General features: G+C 43.3%; 1 protein-coding gene across 3 annotated transcripts in view; it reads right to left on the bottom strand.

Annotated features, from left to right (window-relative positions):
* Window positions 1-22,263, bottom strand: part of AGXT2 (alanine--glyoxylate aminotransferase 2) — a 35,813-nt gene extending 13,550 nt beyond the window's left edge. For 2 of the 3 annotated variants that reach the window (XM_006199658.4, XM_072951197.1), the window contains exons 1-9: window positions 22,107-22,194; window positions 14,432-14,520; window positions 13,219-13,403; window positions 9,774-9,897; window positions 8,400-8,494; window positions 6,840-6,933; window positions 6,084-6,177; window positions 2,184-2,284; window positions 1,528-1,620 (exon numbers count right to left, since the gene is read on the bottom strand). In XM_006199658.4, coding sequence (XP_006199720.1) covers window positions 1,528-1,620; window positions 2,184-2,284; window positions 6,084-6,177; window positions 6,840-6,933; window positions 8,400-8,494; window positions 9,774-9,897; window positions 13,219-13,403; window positions 14,432-14,520; window positions 22,107-22,194 — 963 coding nt within the window. Of the gene's footprint in view, window positions 1-1,527; window positions 1,621-2,183; window positions 2,285-6,083; window positions 6,178-6,839; window positions 6,934-8,399; window positions 8,495-9,773; window positions 9,898-13,218; window positions 13,404-14,431; window positions 14,521-22,106 lie in introns of all 3 variants that reach the window. The other variant, XM_072951196.1, reaches the window with a different exon arrangement.

Below are 22,263 nucleotides of genomic sequence, written 5' to 3'. Positions count from 1 at the left end.
ACAGGTAAATTAACCATCTGGGACTTAAATTCACTCATCTGTAAAATGGGCATGGTGACAACAGGACAAACCTTATAGAATTGCTATGAGCACTGACTGAGTTAACACAGACTAAGCATTATAAACAATGCCTGCACACCAGAAGGTTCTAGCTGTTCTTTATCTAGTCATTAGGACAGTCCTTCTGAAGGTCACCCTTTGTTAGTTTCCATTTAGGTTCTTGAAAATGGTAAAAACACATATCACAGGAAATTCTGAGATCCATTATTTTCTTTGAATTCAGTCCACCTTCCCCCTAATTAATCCAACGGTGGCAGCTTCATTCTGTGCTGCTTCCAAAAGTTAGAGTTTATTCTCTTCACCAATGGGGCTGATTGTAAACTGACTGGCTGAATATACTTTTTTTCTTGTTTTAACAGCAGGTTAACTTTTGTCAGGACTTCGATTGGTTCACATTCCCTAAACTGGTACGGGCAGGTGGGGGAAGGGAGGAGGAGCTGGACCACACACGCTTCCACGTGCAGGGCACCAGGGGCCGTCCAGCCATCGTGGGGATCACAGACACCTGGCTGCATGTGAAAGAAACTGCGAAAGAATTCTGCTAAGGGGACAGCCCAATGTCCTCTCTGAGGAAAGTTTTAGTTGAGAAAAACTGTCCAGGCAAAGCTGGCAGGACTGAAATGGATATAAATCATACAAGGTCTCTACCTGTTCTTGGGGGTCTAACCACCGGTTAGTAGACTCATGGTGGGCCACCCAGAAATGAGCCGGGACCACTTCGGAGGCCCTGGTGGCCAGCCTCCCGTCTTTCCATCTCCATTGCTATTCTTAGGAGGTAAACGACTGCTTTCTTTGACGCACTCCAGTACAAGGTGTGATTATAATGGAAATTAATCCCTTTAGGAAAGACACAGGCTGGAGTTGACGGAGCCAGGGATTTTATTCCCTTCAGTGTCCCCTAGAGGTGCTATATCCAAAAATGTTACCTTAACTCAAGCTATTTTATAATTTTTTTTTTTTTGGAACTAGTTTTTGAATATCTGTGATGGTGACCCACTTCTAACGTAGAGGCTGGATTTTTTTTCTTCCTTTTTACTGTCATTTCCAAACAAGTTTTGTTATTAAGGTAAAATGAATGCCACCAAGCTGGTTAATATTATTCTGGCAAAAATTAGGATGAATATTGGTTATGAGATTTGATAACATTTAAGCTGTCCCTGATGCACTCCCCAAGTAGGAATTTTCCATGTGGAGTAATGGCAGCATTTACCGATGCCTGTTTGCAACTTATCTGATGGTCTTCATTGTGGATGTTTAAGTTCTGTTGTCCTTGTTTAAATGGACCAACTAATCCACTAACAAACTAACCAGTCAACTAGGAAAAGCTTCATTAACTTACACCCACGTCTTGGAATTTCCACTGTGGATGCTTTCTGCCTGGACCACAGAGGAGGGTTTAAAGCAGTTTCTCCCTGTACTTTTCCTGTCCCGGCCTCACTACACGGCACCTATTCCATGACCACTCACTTCATCCGCAATGCACACGCCTCCCCGCTCTCGCACCAGCTCGAAGGCTTCCGTTAGAAATCCCTTGGGGTACTGAACAACTCCATTCACCCCCTGTAAAAGACCAAACCAAGAAGCCCTATGATAACAGCACAACCCTTGAAAGTATTAAAAAAAAAAAGGAAGCTAGCTCATGCTCATCATTAGTAACACTAGCAATTTTTAAAACAGTCGCTAGAACTGTTTCAGCTACGGGTGAAAACAGAGGCCATTACTCTTACATCTTCTGGATGGTTGCAAATGTATTCTTTCCTGAGATTAGGAAAAAAGCAGGTTAAGGGGATTTAGTGTGATTATAGAAAGGCTCCCTGTGACAGTGTGTATGCTAGACAACTAAATACCACTGGGGTTTTCTTTTCTTATAGAATTTTAGGAATTCAGTAGGTCCCTCTGTCTCTCTGTTTGATCTGGGAAAACAGGGGATGGTTTTTTAAAGCCATTCAATTTTCAATTAAAAATCAGAGGCTCTCTTTTTCCAAGGAGACCAAGAGAATGAACTGAGTTTGATGAGGGACTTAGCAAGGTCACTCAGATAGTTTGGAATTCTCTAGCACGTATGGGTTAAAACTCTCTGATCACTTTAAACTGAGCTCAGTGTTTGAAGTTAATACACTCACTTGAATCGGCTCCGCAAAAAATCCAGCAATTGATTTGGCCACAGAAGTGCTCAGAGTATCTTTGAATTGTTCAATGTACTGGTCTTTAGCTTGGCAGCAGCCTGCAACAAACAACAAAACAAACAAACAGAACACAGCATTTGAAGATTTGAGAATGGCATTCGGAAGAACGAGGGAAAACATGGGAAAAAAAGAGAAAACACGATAATAAATTGACCAGTCCCTCAGGATACAGTAAACCAGGACATGAGGATGTACGTTTCTGAAGGAGGAACGTTCTGTCAGGAGGGCCTGTACTTTGGTTCGAGCAGCAAGACTCGTGTAGCCATAAAGGGATAAACAAACCACTTCAGTCGTTTCCATCCAGAAGCCATGCCCCAAAGTACCACTGAGGCTGGTGTATAGACAGCTGTTTCACTTAAGGATACGGATCCTCTCCACTGGGTAGATTTAATTCAGATGTAATTGGTGTGTGGATTTAATCTATTCAGAGACAACTCTACTTACGTTTTATTGCCACTTAATCTGATGTACAATTTTAAAGCTACAAAGTATCTCAGTCTTTATAATTAGTAAATATGTTTATAGAAAAATTGGAACTCAGTCTAAAATGGATTACAGTCAGATAACTTTCACCCATTGTAGCCAGGGAGAGGAAGCTTTCTCCTCTGGAATACCCAAGGTCCCAGATCTACTGCATCCGCATATGACTGAAGCTTCAGAAGTGGTCTCCACACCTGTAACTGGGTTCTAAACAGCACCACACCCATATCCATGGACGGCAGAAGGGATGCTGAGCGAGAGATGATGGGGGTCCCTGGCCCCAGTGACAGTGAAAGCGTCTACCATCATGATGCCTTACCTTAGAGGTAAGGATGTAGCCCTGTCACCTGAAGGCTGGACATAAGGAATAGAATCTTTCAGTCATCACCATAAAAAAGGAAGTGTAAATATATTTTATACTTTGGATCTTCATTAAAAAGTGGGAAAAACACTACCTAGCCCTGAACATACTTTTAAGCTACATGTGATGTTTGGGAAAGCTTGATTGACAGTGGTAGCTGATCTTAGTTGAAACTGAGGATTGGGGGTTTGAAGAAGGAAGTAATGAACTGAATACCAACCCCAGAAGGTGCATTTTGTTTTTTAGCATCACTCACGTTGTTTGATGGGCAGGATATGGTAGACAAATAAACCTATGCCCCTAGAGACTGAAATGTCCTATTTTTATTAAGAAGGGACGAGAAAAAAAACGTAAAATGACCCTAAGGGATAGATGAGACATATGTTCAAAAGACATAATTTGGGAATTTAGCAAACTCATTTGTAACTAGAGAAATCAAAGGTGGAGCCAAATCAACCCTGATGACTTACATTTGGACAAAACTGAACCATGAAGAAGGTTTTGCTTGGACCTGTGCTAGACCTTTCAGGATTTCCCCCCTACTTCCCACAAGTTCAGTGGTGAGAGAGGTCATCAACTGTCATCGGCTTTTTCCTTCATTTCTTTCATTAGCTCATTGCTGTAACTCCAGATCAGGCCACCTCTGGGGAGAGACTTGGTGCAGTGGTGTTACCATGACAACTTCATGGGGGCAAAGATGCTCTCCTGGATGCTCTCCAAACAACAGAGTAGAGATGGAAGCACTTTTACTCCAGCTGGTCGTATAGCAAGAGTTAAGCAGACTGAGGAGCCAAGAAGAAAAATTTTTTTAAGGAAAAGGCAACTTGTCTTGCAAAAGGAAGAAAAGAAATGACATGATCAGCACCAGGTTTGGGACATTGTGGGGGCAGTGGGTGTTGAGAAGTGCGTTTCATCACAGGTTACATCTGAAATTCAGGCACTGCAATGAACACTTGGAAAGAAAAAAATTCCAAGAAGGGGGTGGAGGAAGAGAATGAAATCTACCACATAAACATCTATATTTGGCTCAAAAATGGATCCTTGCTCAAAAATGGACCCTCTGAGGGGGTGATGACTTACTTCTGAGGTGAAAAAAGAGCCCCTTACCAAAAATGGCACTTGTTTGTGCCCAGTGAATGACCTCTAAGAGGAATTGAGAACCAGAAACTTCCACACTCAGAGTAATTTACACATGGGGATGCATTTGTAAACAGATATGAATGTGCCTTTTTACAACAAAGGCCAAACTCTTCTCAGGCCCTAACAGCACTAGAGGAGGCTGGAGTCCCTGTTTGTATAAAGATAGGCTATTTGTCTTGTCTCTTGAAGATACGAGTTAAGAAAACAGCTGAATTCAGTTGTGCCAAAGACCATGGCTCCAAGAAGCAGGGATGTCTGTCGTGATCATTTAGCCTCCAGATGCCACTAGAGAGATGACACTGGGGTTCTGGTACTTTCATGTCGGCCTGATGCTGGGGAGAAGGCCTCAAAGAGGGAGGAGGCAGGGAGGATGGAGGCAGAGAGGGACAAGAGCCGGGAGGGAAGGACATGACCAGGGCTTGAGGCTCCTGCCTCCAAGGCTCTGCACTGGTGGTTTTGCAGTCCGGTCGATGTCTGTGAGGTGCACCCACCTGAGTTTGGTTCTCGATGCCGCGTGGGAATGAAACGCAGGCGTGGCTGTCCTTGGTGTTGCTGTTTCCTGCCTGCCCCTCCCTACAAAGAGCTCTCTCCCTTGGTCTCATGGGAGCCTGGATTCAGGAGCTGTGGGGTGCGGGGAGGGTAGGTACTGCTGTCTCCATTTCACAGAAGAGACACAGAAGCAAAAGATGCGGCTTTTGCTCACAGCTGAGCCACGGTAGGGCTGAGAGTCCAACCCAGGTCTCCTGACTTCGTGTGTCTCCTCAATCCCGGCCAGCAGATCAGGAATCGTTTTGAAGCTGGGGTTCATCCGGCTGGCACCCCAGTGTGAGCAACGGTGGTCCTGGGTAGGGGGCATGCGCTTTGGGGTCAGAAGACTTGGGGTCAAGTCCTAGCTCTCAGCTTCCTAGGTGTGGACCTCTGTTTCTTCATCTTTAAAATGGAGAGTTTGAAAGACAGCTCTAAACTTCCTGACGGTTTTAGGTTCTGTGAGACTGACATCTTGTTCTAAAGCTCATTCTTTCATCCTGCTACCTCCGTTTTGCCATTATCCCATCTGAATTTTCAGATGACTGTGAAAGTCTTTCCCTTCAGGGCTGAGTTTTCAGGTTTCCATTTGCATTCAGCTCCGTGACTCACCCTGTTCCATTAAAGTTTTTTGGCTGGAGCATTTAGTCCTTTCCTTCAAAGGGCCCTGCACTGTGATGACAAGCACGAGGTGGGACTTGCTGATAAGCAAAGAACAGATGCTGTCTCCGTGCCTCCTCTCCCTCAGGGTGAGAAGTGGTCAAGACTGCAAATGACAATGCGGCTGATAAAGAGATGCTTTCCTTGTGAGAATGTCTTCACAACTTTTGAAGGGATGTCAGCAGCCTTCAAGAAAGGACTTATGTTTTGACAAGTGCTCTCATCTTGGCTGGTATTCTGAGTCCCTAGGGGGGCTTCTCGGCTGCAGCTTTGACATTGCTAAAAGCATTCTTTCCCCTTTCCCCTTCTTCCATTGGGACTTGATAAATAATCCCCACCAAACTTGTTTTCTTTTAAAATTGGTAGCAGAGTTATTGCTGAGAGAGGTAAGAGAGCCCTTTTAATGAAGGACCAGGTGATAGTCTGGTTTTGGCTTAGCCCTGATAGCACGGGGTGCATTTCCTACTAGGAGATGGACGCTCTGACCACATGGTGGCTGAAGGCATAAGAGATGTTGGTTCAATGAGGGGTGACTTCCTAGTTGTGTTTCTCTCGGCTTCTCCCTTTCCCACTTTTTCAAATCTGTTCACTCAGGAACAGTTCTGTCTTTCTCCACATTCCTTACCCCTCCTGACCTTCGGCCCTGTGCCTCCCTCCCTGCCCAGTTGGACCTGGTGCACAGCTGCATTTCCGAGTGGTTTGCACTGGAGAATCTCGGCAGTGGCTTCCTCCCCAGGGCCCACGGAAAACATCTGGGCACATTGTCTGCAAATGACAAAAGAGGGAGTTTGGCAAGATGTGAACCCAAGACAGTCAATTTGGGGCAGCATATGGTACCAATCAAGACAAGAGGGCTTCTTAATTTGATACTGAGATTCCTCCTCTACTCTTCCTCGACTTAGAACAAAAAACTAATATTCTGCTTTGAAGAGAGAATTCTTTTCTTGGAAATCAATTATGTGGGCACTCTACAAAGGAAACTGATTTCAGTATCAGCCTGGAAACAATTTGCTCAAGAGTTTGGTGAGTAAGGGCATCTGAAAGAATAAGAATAATTAGGTATCTGATTTTAATGCTGAAAGGTGACCATAGCGAGTGAGAACAGAAGGTGAGAACAAGGATGACCCTATGGAAATTTTATGCATTCAAGGCTCCGAGAACTTATTTCAACGCATTTATTTGCAGTTTACCTGATTTTACTTAGAAACAAAACAACAACAAAAATCTCTATCATTAACTATTACTCAGGCTCTGAAGGTCTAAGAAACATTTCTTTTAAATGGTCTTTAATTCAATTATATCAAATTGAGCCCCTGATTAATTATAGGCTCTATATTAGTTTCTAATCCTAATGCCTGGGAAATCTGATCAGTGATTCCACACACCCAGCAGACCTCAGAGAAATAAGACAAAATCTCAAGACCTACTGATTGGCAGCCCATCCCACTGGGGAGTTCCATCTTGAAGAGCCCCACGTTTGTCAAGCCAAGTGTGTAAGGACTGCACCCGTGGTAGGCGCCTCTGCAGGGAGAAAATGGTGGTAGGACTAAGTTATGTTTATTTTCCTTCGATCCCTGGTCTGTGGAACACTGGGTAGGACGAAAAAGAAAATCCACAAAGGCTACAGAGGTGAAAGAGAACATTATTGATATGCGACTCCAACGATCGCTAAGAAATCTTCTAAGCCTGTGTCAAATGAGTTTACTTATTTATCTTCCCTACTGGTGTCATTGGTCTGAAATTGTGAAAGACATTTTGGAGACCATCTGGCCAAGGACTCTGACTTTAGGTTTGCTCTACTCTGTTACTCCAAAGCAGTGCGACTCATAGCAACATGCTAGAAATCACATATTCAATGAGTATTAATCTGCAAAGCAGTTTGCCTTTAAGAAGCCAAATATTTGTTCCTGTGATGCAGCTGTTGCTCACCATCTTTGCGGACTTCTCTTCATGTCTCATAAGCCACCCTACTTGAATCTAATAAACACAGGTTTTGTTTTCTTTTGAACCTGAAACAGTCATATTTAATATAAGTCATCCTAATCTCCAGTCTTGGTTTTAGATAAGTTTTGGCAACTTTCCAAATCAAGTGTATGTATTTGATTCTCAACAGTCACCCAAAGGAGTAGAAATATACAGGGTTAGATCTGCATCCTCTGAACTTAAAAAAAAAAAAAAGGTGAAAAATGGTGCAGCCAGCACCATGAGATAAGTACATGTCTCCTTATCATAAAGAGAGATTAAAGTGGGTCCAGCGTCACATGGCAAAGTGATGAGCTTCTGGGGGTCTAGAATTCACCACCTGGTGTATGTTGTAGTCAATACCACATCTTCAAAGTTAAAAAGCTCTCATCTACAAAACAGAAACAGATTCGCAGCCATAGTAAATAATCTTACGGTTACTGGGAGAAAGGGAGTGGGAAGGGGTGAATTTGGGAGTTTGAGATTTGCAAATGTTAGCCACTATATATAAAAATAGATTAAAAAACCCCAAAATTTCTTCTGTATAGCACAGGGAACTATATTCAATATCTTGTAATAACCTTTAATAAAAAAGAATATGAAAACAAATACATATGTATGCATGACTGAGATGTTGTTCTCTACACCAGAAATCGACACATTGTAACTGACTATATTTCAATTAAAAAAAAGTTTAAAAACTATCTTATGACCTTCTCTTGAATTCCATAAGAGGATCTATGACATAACTAGGACTCCAAACTCTTGGTTATCTTAGTCAGGGACCCCATGCTGGATCAGGCCAATTTGGATTGCATTATTCAGCCATAAAATTCATTTGGCTGATCTTACCCTAAAACCTAAAATTAGAAAAAAAAAACCCAAAACCAAAACCAAACCAAAACAAAACAAAAAACCCTGGGGAAGCCCCTCACCTTCTGTAGGCTGTATTTTAAAGATAAACCTTTAATGTCAGGATGAATCCATGTTACTAAAGTTAAACATTCCAAGATGCGATTGATTACCTGAAAGAAATGATGTCTGTGTTATTTGAATGTGCTCTGGCCATCAGCATGGCTAGGTCATTGGCTTCTGAGCCACTGTTTACCAAGAAAATGACCTGGAGAAAAAAAGAAGACATGGCCGTGAGATGCATTATTATCCAATTAATTCAAAATGGCTGAAGACAGTGTGTCCCAGCCTCTGATTATTAAGAAGTTCCCTTCTGACCAGCAGTCCCATCTTTTAATTACTATTAATTCTACAGCTTTTTATTGAGCAGATGCTAAACACTAGAGATACAAATACGGCAAAGGGATTGTCCCAGTTGTGAAACATTCTGGATGTTCATTGGCTTTGCTTGATGCCCTGCAGAATGCTAAGATGGGAGACTTGCTGAGATATCCGGTGGTTAGTGGTTGAGTGGCTCTGAGGACTGGGTCTCTTGTCTCCTGAACCTGAACCTGAACCTGAACCACCCCACCTGATCTTGAAAGCTTGGACCAAGCAGCCTCCCTAATCCTGGAGCCCCAGAGTGTACCCCAGCCTGCCTCTTCAGCATGTGTGAATGCTGAAAAAACAAGCAAGCAAACCAAAAATGCAGCTTATCCTGGCTGAAAGAAAAGGGTACCAGGCTCGGGGACCAGGGGCAGGAGCTGTGCCCCGGCTGCCTTGTGCCCCGGCTGCCATCCCTGAATCAGCTCTTCCCTGAACCTGCCTGCCCTGAACTTGGGTTGCAGCTCTTTCAACTTCCTTCATCTCTTGTAGATAATGTAGTAAATAATGCATCTAGTAATATGGTGAAATAATGGTAAGAGCTGATCCGGGTACGGCACACTGCTCTATATATGTATGAACTCACTGAATCCCGAAACGCAAACGTTGGCCAACATTTTTGCATCTCAATTCAGTTAAAAAAATTCAGTCATTTCAGATCCAGAAAAACATCTCATTTGGCAAAAATATTTAACTGCATCTCAGACCAAATAAACTGAATGGTATATTAATTTTATTAAAAAATGGCTCCAATCTTTGTTAAAGAAGAAATGCTGATGACTTTGCAGAGGGGCTGTGGAGCAAAGAGACAGAAACTTCCTGAGGAACAGAGAGGGGAGGATCAGGAGGCCTGGGACTCCCACTGAGTGATTTCTGCAAAGACGTGATGGCGAGGAGAGTGACCAAGGAGGGGCAGCCACTTAGAGCTGATGAGGTACGCACTGGCTGGTTTCACCAGCAGTTCCTCAATTATTTCTTCTCCTTGGTTGCTTTCAGTATGGCTACTAGCTCACTCATTTCAGATGTTCAATGCACAGACCAGATTCCCCGCCCATACTCCCCCTTCCTAGGCCAGCTTCCGGGGAACATGAGCCTCCTGTCCCTGTGAGCTGGGAGCATCATACCTTCAGAGGCTCAGGAAGAAGTGCTGAAAGCTTCTCTGCGTATTCGTGGATTGGAGGATGGAAGAAGACGGTACTTGTGTGCCACAGACGGCCAATCTGCTTTTGTGCCGCTGCGTTCACCTTCCTGGGTGAACGGGAGAGCCGAGTTAACCACACATGCAGCGGGCGTGTCCCTCCCAACACATCACTGGCCATTGAGCTCAAACCTACGGCTGTTTCTCCAAGAGTTTCAAGAAGCTGATTTCATCCATACACAAGAAAAAGTTTCTCTAACTGCCAGAAGTATCTGGCAATGGGATGAGTTGCCTCAAAAGGTCATGAATTCCTTACCAAAGGAAGTGTTCACAAGGAGACTAAATGATTCTCTGCTGGAGACTTCAGAAAAGACATTCTTAGTGTAGGAGGAAGTTCGAATTTACAATCTCTTCTAACTAGGTTTTCTTACTAACTACCTTTTGAACAGTTAGGGAAATAGAGACGACTAAACGTAAGCTTGGGTGCCTTCCCATTTTATTCTAAAGAATTATAGATCCATCAAATACATTCATATACGATGAACAGTTTTTTTCTTTAAAGAAGATTCCAATATTTGGGTCCAGTATAATAAGTGGTCAGTGTTGGTGAAGATTCTGTAACCACATTCTGTGAAAGAGCCAAAGGTTCACATTGAGGGAGGGAAAGAGCTAAGTGTAGCTAAGTACGTGGGACCTGACTTGGCATGCCTTGAAAAGACAGGCCATGGTGTTTGAACTTAATCTAAAGGACAGCAATTGCTAAAGTCTGTTACACACCAATTCTGTTTAATTTAATTTAATTTAATTTATTAATAGCTGTCACCCCCTCCCCCAAAATCAGTTCAGTGGTTAAACAATTTTGAGGAATACCAGATCAAACAGATTTCTTTACTGCAGGACTTGTCAGTACCTTTAATAGGTTAACGTATACTGTATTTCCCCAGGAAGGATAATTTAAAGTGTTTCCCAATCTTATTTTCTAGTGAGACCCTTAACAATGAACCTCTCCTGCGCTTGGTGTCCCATGGAACTCACTTTAGAACTGTGGAGTATCAATAAGCTCTCAAGTGGATGAGACACTTGACAAGAGCATTGTTTAGCAAAATAAACCTGAGAGCCACATGAGGGTAGAATGGAAGCGGGGATACTGGTAACAGTGAGGACAGCGAGGAGGGCATGGTAGCTTCTGGGTGTGGGAAGAGAAGAGCTCCTAGTGTTAGGCAGTTAGAAAGAAATGAGCACTGGGCAGAGGGAGAGGAACCAACCAAGAAAATAACAGTACGTCTACATTCAGGATAAGGGACTCCAGAAACTTTTACTTTCCCTAAATGAGGGCCAGCAAAAGAAGCCAGTTAAAATCAAAACGCTGCAGCTGCACCTAAGAGAAGGATCCGGGGTAACTTGACCCATGAACCTGCCCGAAAGGGGATGGGCGTGCCAGGGCACAAGGAATCTGAGTTGTCAGTCAACCTGAGCACAAGGAACCTGAGCTATCAATCAGCCTGATCACTCAAAGAACCTGAGCCATTAATCAATCAATCAATCGTAAAAATGCCCCTAAGCCAGGATATAAAAACAGGAAAAACAAAGGAGTGCTGCCATTTTTCCTCTCTCGGATTGGCCTGTTTCCAGTTCTCAGGAGTGTACTATCTTTTATTATCTTTTTACTTTACTAATAAAAATCTTATGTCACGCTTTCTGTCTCTCATTAAAAATTCTTTTTTTTCGGGTGACTAAGAACTGAGGTCACTCTTATTTGCCTTTTCCTTGTAACGCTAGGAGACTGGGGTTAGTGAGAATTAGTGGGAGGGCCTGGTAGAAGAGGCATTTCAATGGAGGGAGAAGTAGACCTTAGTATCAGGTTGGTTATATGGAACGAAAGGCAGAAAAGAGTCACAGATGACTTCAATATTCTTGACTGTAATACTGGGGAACTCTCAGGATTGGTTGAGAAGGACAGCCAGTTGTGTTAACTCCTCAGCTCCTAGCAAGGACTTTCACAGAGTAGGTGGCTCATATGTGCTCCTTGAATACGTGAATAGAAATAGTACTGTGAGAGCATGGTGGATTTGGTCTCTGTAATGCTGAATTTCTCCTGATGGTGGAATATCATGGGGCAGGGTGTGTCCCGGAGGCTGTGAGCGATATGGGGCATTTTAGTGTCCACCCCGGGTGTCTTAGAGCTACTATCACAGCTTGGTGAGAGGCCAAGGCTGCTGGGTAAGGCTGCCGAAAATGCAGCCGTTAACTGGGCAGAGGTGGGGAGATGCGGTGGGACCATTCTGGGGGGGAATAATAAGAGATGAAGGGAGTATAGAGAGAAAAGCGGGGGGCTCAGGAAAGAGTCTGAGGCTCCCAGAGTTAGAGGGTCAGAGGGACAGACTGGAAGGTCAAAGGGAGATCAGGAGAAGCACCAAAGTCGTGAGAGTGGTATGTTATTGGGAGGAATCATTGTGAATATTTAAAAAAATTTCTGTCCTTCATTTTTCTTTACTTCTTTCATGCATGTTTGTCGTATGCTTTAAATTGCATTTAAAATTTACATTGCATGCTCCTCACGACTTCATATGGGACTAGTGCCTCCTGAAGATGGAAATGGGAAGGAGAAGGCTATGGGAGGAACAGGCGAGGGCTGGACCCGGGTACAACTCCCTCCTCACCACCTGACAGCTGCTTGCAGAGAAGACCCTTTGCACCTGCTTTGACAGAAGAGCCCGAACCTACTCCATTTATTTAGACTTGTTGCTTTATTTTTGTCCCACTTAATGTGAGCTTTCCTGGCCAGACTGCTGAAGGCAAGTGAGAATAGATGTTAAAATGAGGTGGCTGCACCAAAACAGAAAGGACCCCAGAAGCATCTGCCCAGGGCATCTGTGGATTGATGATCAAGGTTGCAGGAAATCTCAAGACTAACGGAGTCATCCATTTCCGATGTAAATTTCCAGCTGGAGTTACATCTGCTATCATCCTTTCTATCCTCTCCATCACTGAGTCGATGAAGAAGACCCTCAGTCTAGAAGTGATTTCTCATCTCTCATTGCCCCCCACCCCACACACCCGCCCTGTGCTCTCTGAGAACCGCTAGCCTTTCCCTTCCTCTCTGCCTGTCCCTCAGTGCGTTTCCTCTTTGGAAGATGTTACTACTGAGAAGAACACACAGAGCCAACACTCCCGTCACATGGTACACACCCCACTGCATGTGCAATGAGAATGATGAAATCTTGCATTGTCAAGAGAAGGAAAAGGATAATGTCAAGGATTTTTGTTTTTTGTCACCCAGGAAAATAGCAGGGAGCGTGTCAACCATAAACTGGGATGTGCCTAAGGAGAGACAGTTTTTAATAGAAATTTAGAATCACTAACGTGGTCATTAGCCTGTTTTCCATAGATTCTTCTGGAGTGCAAAATCTCAGAATTTTAAGGATACTCACGGGTGGCAGTGACCAACACTGACAGTGACGATCCCAGAAAAGAAATCCAGGTATCTGTTTCCCTCATAGTCAAAGAGCCACTCCATGTGACCCTGGGAGAGCAACAGAGGTGTTGGGAAATATGCTGTCGGCACAGGAGAAAGATGTTGCTTGTGGATCTCCAGGACTCGGCTGTAGGCAAGGGACTGTTGGTAGGCAAGATTGAAGGATTTAAAGTCTTCCTTTTCCTTATCCTACCATTTCATACAAAATCCACAGCAGGTCTACAAGGCAGGGCCTGGCCTTTCCACCGACCCAGCCCAGGGCTGCTGCCCTCGCTCACTGGGGTGGCTATTTGCCCGGTGACCTTCTAGCAGGACAGACACCGAGGCCTTCCTGTCAAGTGGGGGAGTTACTAATGTGGCCCTTCAGTCGCTTTCTAGATCAAACATGAAGAAGGGGGCTGGAATTTTCCACCTCTCCGTGGAAAGTCTTGGCTTTGAGCTGATTTTAGCTGTGGAAAAAAAAAGACTTTGAAAGTCAATACCTGAAGTAATGTTTTTTTTTTCTCCTCTGTAGCTTTTTCTGAGAATTAAAAAAAAGTACTGGTGGTGTTTGTGTCTTTAATTATTAAGCTCTGCCCTATAGCTCTCTTCGTCATGGATCCCTCTTGACTCTACTGATTCTACAATTTCTAAATTACGAATATCTCATAGAATAAAGGGGTTGGAGAGAGAGACATAGTTGGCGGGGGGAACAATTTCAGTATTTATTAGCCTGCGAACAAAATGATAACTTTATATTTTCTGGTGGAGCACTCAGGAAGGTCAGCTCATGCATTGTTATATGAGGTAGAGTAAAAACAACATTTTAAAGCAAACGTGTGCCGTCAAATTTGTGATATGTGTATTTGCGTGTGTGTGTCTATACCTATGTCCCTATGATACATGTATTTTCATGGAGAGTCTGTTCCTTGAACTCTCCATCTCCCTCTGTTGTGTCTCTCCATCTCTGCCTCTGTCTCCATCTCTCTCACACACCGTCTCTCACAACAGCACTGAATGGAGTCAGAGAGTTCAGATGCTCCCAGTGATTTAAAGGACAGGGTATCTGAGGTGGATGGCTCTGTGGAAGGCAGGACCATTTGTTGTGGGTCTTTCTTGGGGAAACAATTACTTTAGCCTTCTCAGGAAGAACCACTTCCCTGGGTTTTTCCTAAACCTTTGACTCTTACCTGGTATCTTTCAGGTGTGAAGTCACACGGAGGCATGCTGGGTTTAGTATGAAGACCGAGCTTGGTTACAGACGTCCAGAAAGCACCTGCTAAGAGTGAAGTGGGTTAGGATCCTCAACTAAACATCACACAGGCCCGTTGGTAAAAATAACTTACAGTTAACCTGAATCAAGGTCCTCAGGCAATCTTCTTTATTTCTTAGTTTTGAGAAATTCATTTAAACCAGCCTTTAGCTTGGATTTAAAAACTGAGATACTGCAATAATGAATTTTCTGGAGGAAAGAGAGAATCTTGAATCTAGTCAGGAAAGGTATGGAGGACGTTGGGAGAAGTTATGGATTCTCCCCTTTTGGTCCCTCACAATCTTGGGAAGCTCCTCCTTCAACACGCCCCCCAACCCCCACTCCCACCCCTCTCCACCACATGTCGACTACAATTCTCTGTTCAGTTGACCAAACTCTGCTAGCGCAAGGTGTTGCTGGCTTATATCCTCTGTGTTAATAGAGATGCTCTCTAAGCTGTGAGCTGTCTAGTGCCTGAATCCCAGCACCTATCCTGGTTCCCGGTACTGGGTTGGCTCCAGTGAAAAAGGTATGAATGGCTGTTGACTATTTTCATAGGGAACGAGGAGAGATGGGTGCTAGATAACGCAAGGTAATAATCAATATATGCAAACAGATCTGGAAGACAAAGCTTCCTGCAGAACACAATGCAAACTCCAGGACAGCACAAGACCACAACAAAGCCAAGACAAGCTGAGCCGGAGGAATCATTAAATATTTGGAGATGTGGGGTGGGTATAACTCAGTGGTACAGCCTTTAGCTTAGCTTAGCTTAGCTTGCACAAGGTCCTGGGTTCAATCCCCAGTACCCCATAAAGCAAAGTTTAGAAAAAAAAATTTGGAACTAGAAGGAAACATTTTTTTTTTTTTTTGTCAAAATGCTCATTTTATAGATGAGGAAACCAGCCTAAAGCGGTAAATTAATTTGTTCGGGGTCACCAAGCCAGTTAGCGGCAGAACAAGAGGGAAACTCTGAATTTCTGGTTCCCAGCCTGGTACCCTTTTGCTCCTTCACTGGCCACCTCCACCCAACCCCCTTTCCAGCACAGATTTTGACTCCTCTGTAGCACTGGGATGACTAATGGAAACAGAGAACAACAGAACTGGAAGAGTGTCTAAAAACCTTATACAAGTACTCTTGGAAAAGAATGCTGCTAATTTTGAAGATTCAAGGTCAGTGTTGAAACAATTTTTACAGGTGGAGAGAGCTGAGGAAATGATGTCTCTTGTTGAGCATGAAGGTTTGAATCCACGGACTTAATGTTGGTGTTTTGTGTGACTATGAAATCACCGTCCTGAGAAACACAATGAACGATTGTGTTTTTAAATGAAGCTGGAAAGTGACAGCTCTGAGTATGTTTTCTTTCAGAGAGATCTCATTTACTTTTCTGCTCTAAATAATCACGAATGTCATTAATTTGCTCTTACTTTAAAAGTAAGTGGCTTTTGGCTATCCATGCATAGAAATGACAAAAAAATGATAGCTTAAGTTTTCTGAGAATTTCACCCTTTGAAAAGCTTTTCATTGTGTCTCTTTACATTAGTTACTCTTCTGAGATGGGGAAAAAATCTCCTAGTTTTTCTGAGAATTCAAATTCTCTTTACTCATTCAGTCTCACTTTCCTATCTGCAAAATTAGACTTACCCATTGAAGAGGCTGAAAAGCTTCTTGACTCCAAAATTATAGGAATTATGAAAGTAAGTTGGAGGGGTAAGAAAGAAAGTTGGAAAGATTCGATAAAGGAAGAGTCTGGATTTTAAATAGTTAAGTTAGGTATATTCATTTTTTCATTCGTTTATTCATCAAACAGATGGGAATATGGTAGTGAAAGGAGGGCTCAAAATGAAATACATAAAATTCTGCTCAAAGGAAGGAAGGAAGGGAGGAAGGAAGATTGGTGAGTAAGTAGGAAATATAATTATTTAATAAGTGAAATAAATCTAGATAACATCTCATCCTTATATAGAGAATCTAAAAAATAAAACAAATGAATAAAAATAACAAAACAGAAACAGACTCACAGAACAATCTCATGGTTATCAGTGGGGAGAGGAATGGAGGAGGGGCAAGAAGATAGGGTAGGGGTTTAAGAGGTACAAACTGCTATGTATACAATAAATAAGACACAGGGATATATTGTACAGCACAGGGCATGTAGCATTATTTTATAATAACTTTAAATGGAGTATGATCTATAAAAATACTGAATCACTATGTTGTTCACCTGAAACTAATATAGTTTTGTAAATCAACTATAAGAAAAAAAGAAACAAAAGTCCAGATTACATCTCAAAACATCTAGAAAATCCTCTCACTAAACAACCCAAACTCAAAAATAACAGTAAAAACAATAAGTGATGGATAAAAAGAAACAAAAATGCTTTGGTTTCCATGATTTGCTTAGGAAAAAAAAATCAAAATCTAAAGATGTACATAGTTGCTTGCATTCTTTATTCAAAATAGTCTGCATGTTGAGGATGACATAAAAGTTGAGGGTCCATAAAGCTTCTCTTGGGCTCCTGGAAATAGTGTGTGTGCATGCGTGCACAAGCCTGTTTGTGTGTGCGTGGGGGCTGTGTGTGTGTATGGGGGAAGACATATCCAAGAGGGGTTGGGGAAGGGAAAACTGAGCTCTGGATTAATAAAACTGAATCCGAAGTCTATTTCTGTATAGGTATTTAAAAAACATTTATTATTTATTTAAAAATTTTTTGAACAGTGAACATTTATTTATTTAGGTTTTTTTTGTTTGTTTGTTTTGGGTTTTTTTGTGGGGAGGAGGCAATTAGGTTAATTTATTTATTTATTCTTAGGGGAGGTACTGGGGATTGAACCCAGGACCTTGTGTATGCTAAGCATGCACTCTACCACTTGAGCTATACCCTTCCCCCTGTATAGGCATTTTTAAATTTCTTCTTTTATCATTTTAGCTGGTCTGATGTTCCCTTTTTAAGCCTGATGCTAAACATGGATGACAGCTAATAATTTTCATTAAATTCATTAAATTTAACAATTTCCACTCAATTCATGTAAACAACTCATGACATTTAAAGAAGGCATCGGGGGAGGGATAAATTAGGAATATGGGATTAACAGATACACAACTAGATATGAAATAGATACACAACAAAGACCTATACATAGCACAGGAAATATATTCAATATCTTGCAATAACCTATAATGGAAAAGAATCTGAAAAAATATGTATAACTGAATCTCTTTGCTGTACATTTGAAGCTAAGACAATATTGTAAGCCTACTATTCTTCAAAAAAAAAAAAAAGATGGCATTCAATTTGGAGACCACCACCACTCTTGCCAAGTGGGTAACTAGATTTAACAGCTGCCTAATGTTCACCAACAGACAAGTCACCTTGTTAGAGCAGGCAGATACGTAGATAGGAGCAGAGAAAAGGGGACACAGATCAAATGGCAGGAATTGGGCAGAAAGGAGGGGCACAAACCAAATGCAGGAAAACCACACATCATGTAAGCAGCAGGGGTCCCTGGGCAGATAAAGAAAAGCAGGAACCTTTGGGCTGATAAGGGGCCACACCTTTTGGGGTGATAAGTGGCCTGGAGACCAATAAAGAAAGGTGAGAAAAGGCAGGAGTTTCTACTGACCAAATGTAATCTTTTGCTCATTTTGTCCTCATTTCAATAAAATTAGCCTTGCAGATCAGAAGGACCTATCATGCACCGATGCCATGACACTGCTGATCCAGACTAAATAAGGACAAAAATCCCTCCCCACTTTGGGAAGGTGGAGTTGGAATGATAATCAGGGAATACGACCCCAAGCCCTTACCTCCCCAGTGAATATTCTGCCCATTCATTTTTATACCCTATGTAACTAACTTGCCAAAGAAACACAGGGCAGCTGCTCACCTGAGCCTGACCGCTCTCCCCTGAGAGTGTACTATCCATCCTTTAATAAATCCTCACTCTACTTTTGTAAACCACTACATCTTGTCTCTGCATTCTTTCTGGGATGGGACAAGAACCTGGAACACCAGTTGTATCCACCGGCAACAACCTTAACTTTGTTTTCTTTCCCTCAAAACCATAGTATCGAAAAGTGAAAACCTGTTGGGCAAAGTAAGTGAAAGAAATCCACTTTTGTGGGCATTTGAAAATTTTAGGGGAAATTGTCTCTGTAACGATAAAGATTTTTCTAATATCCACAACCAGCTTTCAACAGAGACTGGGTATTTATCAAGAGCTTGCTTACTCTTTCAAATTAAAAAAAAAGTTATAAAATAGTTGAAAATACACAATGGACATACTAGGTAGAACATTAAGGTGATTTATTAAAATGCTAATTATGCCTTATTTCTGCACAGCGTATTAGGTAACTTAAATAAAACCTGTCACTTTGGGTATCTCATTTGATACCTAGGATAGCCAGTGAATTAGGAAAGAAAGGTTTCCTTTTATGACAATTTTATCATTCACCTTAGAGCCGAGGCTGTGGTTAAATGGGAGGAGTTCGCAGTTTCAAGCACCCCTCAACGCCCTCCCCCCAATAGGGTTGAGAGCCACCTCCTTTGTCCCTTCATCAACTGTCCCACAGTCTGCAGGGAGTCACAGAGGAAGCTAGTTCTTGATTGAACTGTGTGCTCTGAGTGATAGTGAGACAGGAAGAGGGCAGGGCACAGCCATTCAAGGAACAACACAACAATTAACACCAGAATGGCAAAAGATTCAACCCCCAGTAGGCCTTGAGGCTCAAGATGGTGGGAGATTTGACTTCCTTGAGCTCCATTGTATGCTCACTGTAACCTGTTAGCACGGTGAATAACATGCCCACAGGCACCACCACAGTCCCAAGGCTAGTCAGAAAAGGTCAAAGAGTGGGAAGTGGCTGACTTCCTAGGAATCTCAGCCCCTTCCCCAGGCTAGTTAGACTGGCCGTTCCATTTATTAGCATATGAAGCCACTGAGCACAAAAACTGGCGCCTCCTGGCTGCCGAGCTCTCTTTCTCTCTCTTACCCCTTCAGAGACAGCCCACTCTCTGTCTATGGAGTGTGCACTTACTTTTACTCTAATCTGAGCACCGAACCCCCACATCTCGTGGCCTTTCTCTTGCCTTTCGATGTATCTTTCTAAATAAATCTACCTTTATTCAACTGTGGCTCGCTCTTGAATTCTTTCCTGCACGAAGCCAAGGACCCACACTTGGCGGGGCACGTCCCGGGGGCTCAACTGAAGCCTGGGACATGGCCCTCCTCTCGCCTCACATCCATTTTTCCTGCATCAATAGGATAATAATACTAGGTGCCTGTCTCCCGCCAGGGAAGCCAAGAGATGGACATGAGACCTCTGAAGGGTGAATCAGATGTCCTCTCTTTGAATCTGCAGTCTTGAGCAGAGGTCCCGGATCAGGGGACTAGCTGGAGGCTCTGATCAGAGCCATGAGGACCTTCTGAGGCTGTTCCTGCCTGGAGTTCCTGCTACTCCTGCAGGGTCTTCCCGGGTGTATTTCCACGTCCAGTCCTGCCCACCCCTTCCCCTTCCTGCTGATTCTCACAGCACCCCCTCTCCCTCCCTACATCTCCTTCCAAGGACTGTCCTTTTGCTTAAGTAACCCAGGGCCAGTTGCCATTGTTCACAAGCAAGAGCTCTGCCTGATTCCAAGGCTGGTGGCTCCATCCTTCCTTTTGGCACTTTTGGGAGCAGGCCTTCCCTGAGCCCCTCCTGGCCCCCTGGGCTTAGATCAGCAAGGATGGCCTGGCGGTACAGAAGGAACACCTGCCTTTAGGGCTAATTTGAATGTTTTTCTTAGAAGAGACTTTGCAGGAGGCTTGGAAAGTTTCTCAGCTGGAAATGGGCAGGATTTGCTATCAATCTGCCTGCCTCTGCAGCCCTTGTAGGGGAGAAGGCAAATGAGAGCAAAACGGTGTGTTTATGCACACACCACAACTGCCTGGGCCCCAGTGAGTCGATCAAGATCTCTAAGCACCTCATGTGCCATTTCTAAGATTTCTAAGACACCTACTCCCACCATCAGCCCAGCTCCACAACCCCTGGGGCTGGGGTAGGAAGGGGAAAGGGCCAGCAGAGAGGATATTCATCTTGCTTTGTCAACAGCTGTTACTTTCAGTGCAGCATCCTCCTTACTGAGCACAAGACTCTGGGTATAATTCTAGCTCCTTCTCAGAAAATGTTAGAATTAATGATGTTCTGGCAAAAGACCCATGACCGAGGGGAAAAAAAAGTCCAAACAGAACTGGAAGAAGAGCAGGTAAGAAAGGGCCTGGCGGAATCATGCTGACTTCGGAGTCAGACAGACTGGCTTTGAATTCCAAGTTGTCACTTCTGTTTCTGCCTTTGACCAGATTATATAAACATTTTTTTTAATTGAGTTATAGTCATTTTCCAATGTTGTGTCAAATTCCAAATTCCAATTTTTCAGTTATACATGAACATACATACATTAATTGTCACATTCTCTTTCGCTGTGAGCCACCACAAGATCCTGTATATACTTCCCTGTGCTATACAGTACAATCTTGCTTATCTATTCTACATTTTGAAATCCCAGTCTTTCCCACCCCCCATCCCCCTGGCAACCACAAGTTTGTATTCTATGTCTATGAGTCTGCAGATTTCTTAATTATCCTTTATTCTTCTGTCTCCTCATCTGTGAAATGAGACAGTAGTACTCCCTGAGAAGTTTGGTTGAAGATGAAAGGAGATAATGCATTGAAAGCATCAGATATGTATTTGGTTCCAAAGAATTGCAAATGTTAAGAAAAAAAAAAGGAAGAGGAAGGAAGGAGAGAGGAAAAGGAAAGATGAGGAGAAAAATCAAGATAGAATTGATCACGCTGAGGAACGGAAAAGGGTCCTCTCTGTGTGTTTAGGGCCTGTGGGGCACAGGGTCCCATGACAGCACATCAGCGTGGAGATGCTGATGCTCGTGTCTGCACCAGGGTAGCTGGTGAGGAGGCGGGGGCTGCTAGTGAAACCAGATACATGTGAAAACCTCGAGCATGTAGGATGCATGTATACATATATATATGAATAATATATGAAGTCACCAATGACTGGCTACAGAGGTCTCCTCATATTTTCTGTTCCTGCTGGAGAAAAAGGAAGAGTCTGAGTGGGAGAAGAGGGCTCGGGGTCTAGTCCTGACTTGGGTGACTTTGGGCAAATGACCGTACTTCTGTGGGGCTCCATCTCCTTGTCAGTAATCGAGGGGGTGGTGCCACCCCCTGAGGGCATGGTGGAAATTTGTGAGGATGCTTCATGGCTTTTAAAGTAGTTATCCTCAAGCATCCACGTACTACAGCTAATTCTTTATTTTGAATTGCTTTCCTTTTATTTCTTTTTTATATTACAGTGACTGTTTTTGCTTTGAAATTGTGTATAGTTGGGTTTTATTACCCATAAATTTCATTTTAGGACAAAAGAAAGCATTACAAAACACTGGACGTGAGAAGGGGGCACTGGGTCTGACAGGGTGAGGTCTAGCCCACAGGTCTTAGATGACCTGTCTCTACGACCCCATCCAGGTCTAACATTCCAGAGCTCTGGGCTCCAGAGCTCAGCCCTTGCCCTCCCACTGTCTCTTTGCTGACCCATGTCCCCCTGGTTTCCACTCACGGCTCAGAGAAGGGCACGTCTTGGGGGTCTTGGACGATGAGGTCTCCAGGTGCAAAGCTCTGAGCACATGTCTCCAGGCTAGAGTCATGTCTCCCAGGCAGGAGGCAAATCCCTGCGGAAGCCATTCGGAGGAAGGGCTCCACTGCTCACTGACCAG

Source organism: Vicugna pacos, chromosome 3 (genome assembly GCF_048564905.1).
Source record: "Vicugna pacos chromosome 3, VicPac4, whole genome shotgun sequence".
NCBI classification, from domain to species: domain Eukaryota; kingdom Metazoa; phylum Chordata; class Mammalia; order Artiodactyla; family Camelidae; genus Vicugna; species Vicugna pacos.
The sequence above is the reverse complement of the archived record's forward strand: the minus strand, read 5'-3'. Positions and strand labels throughout refer to the sequence as shown.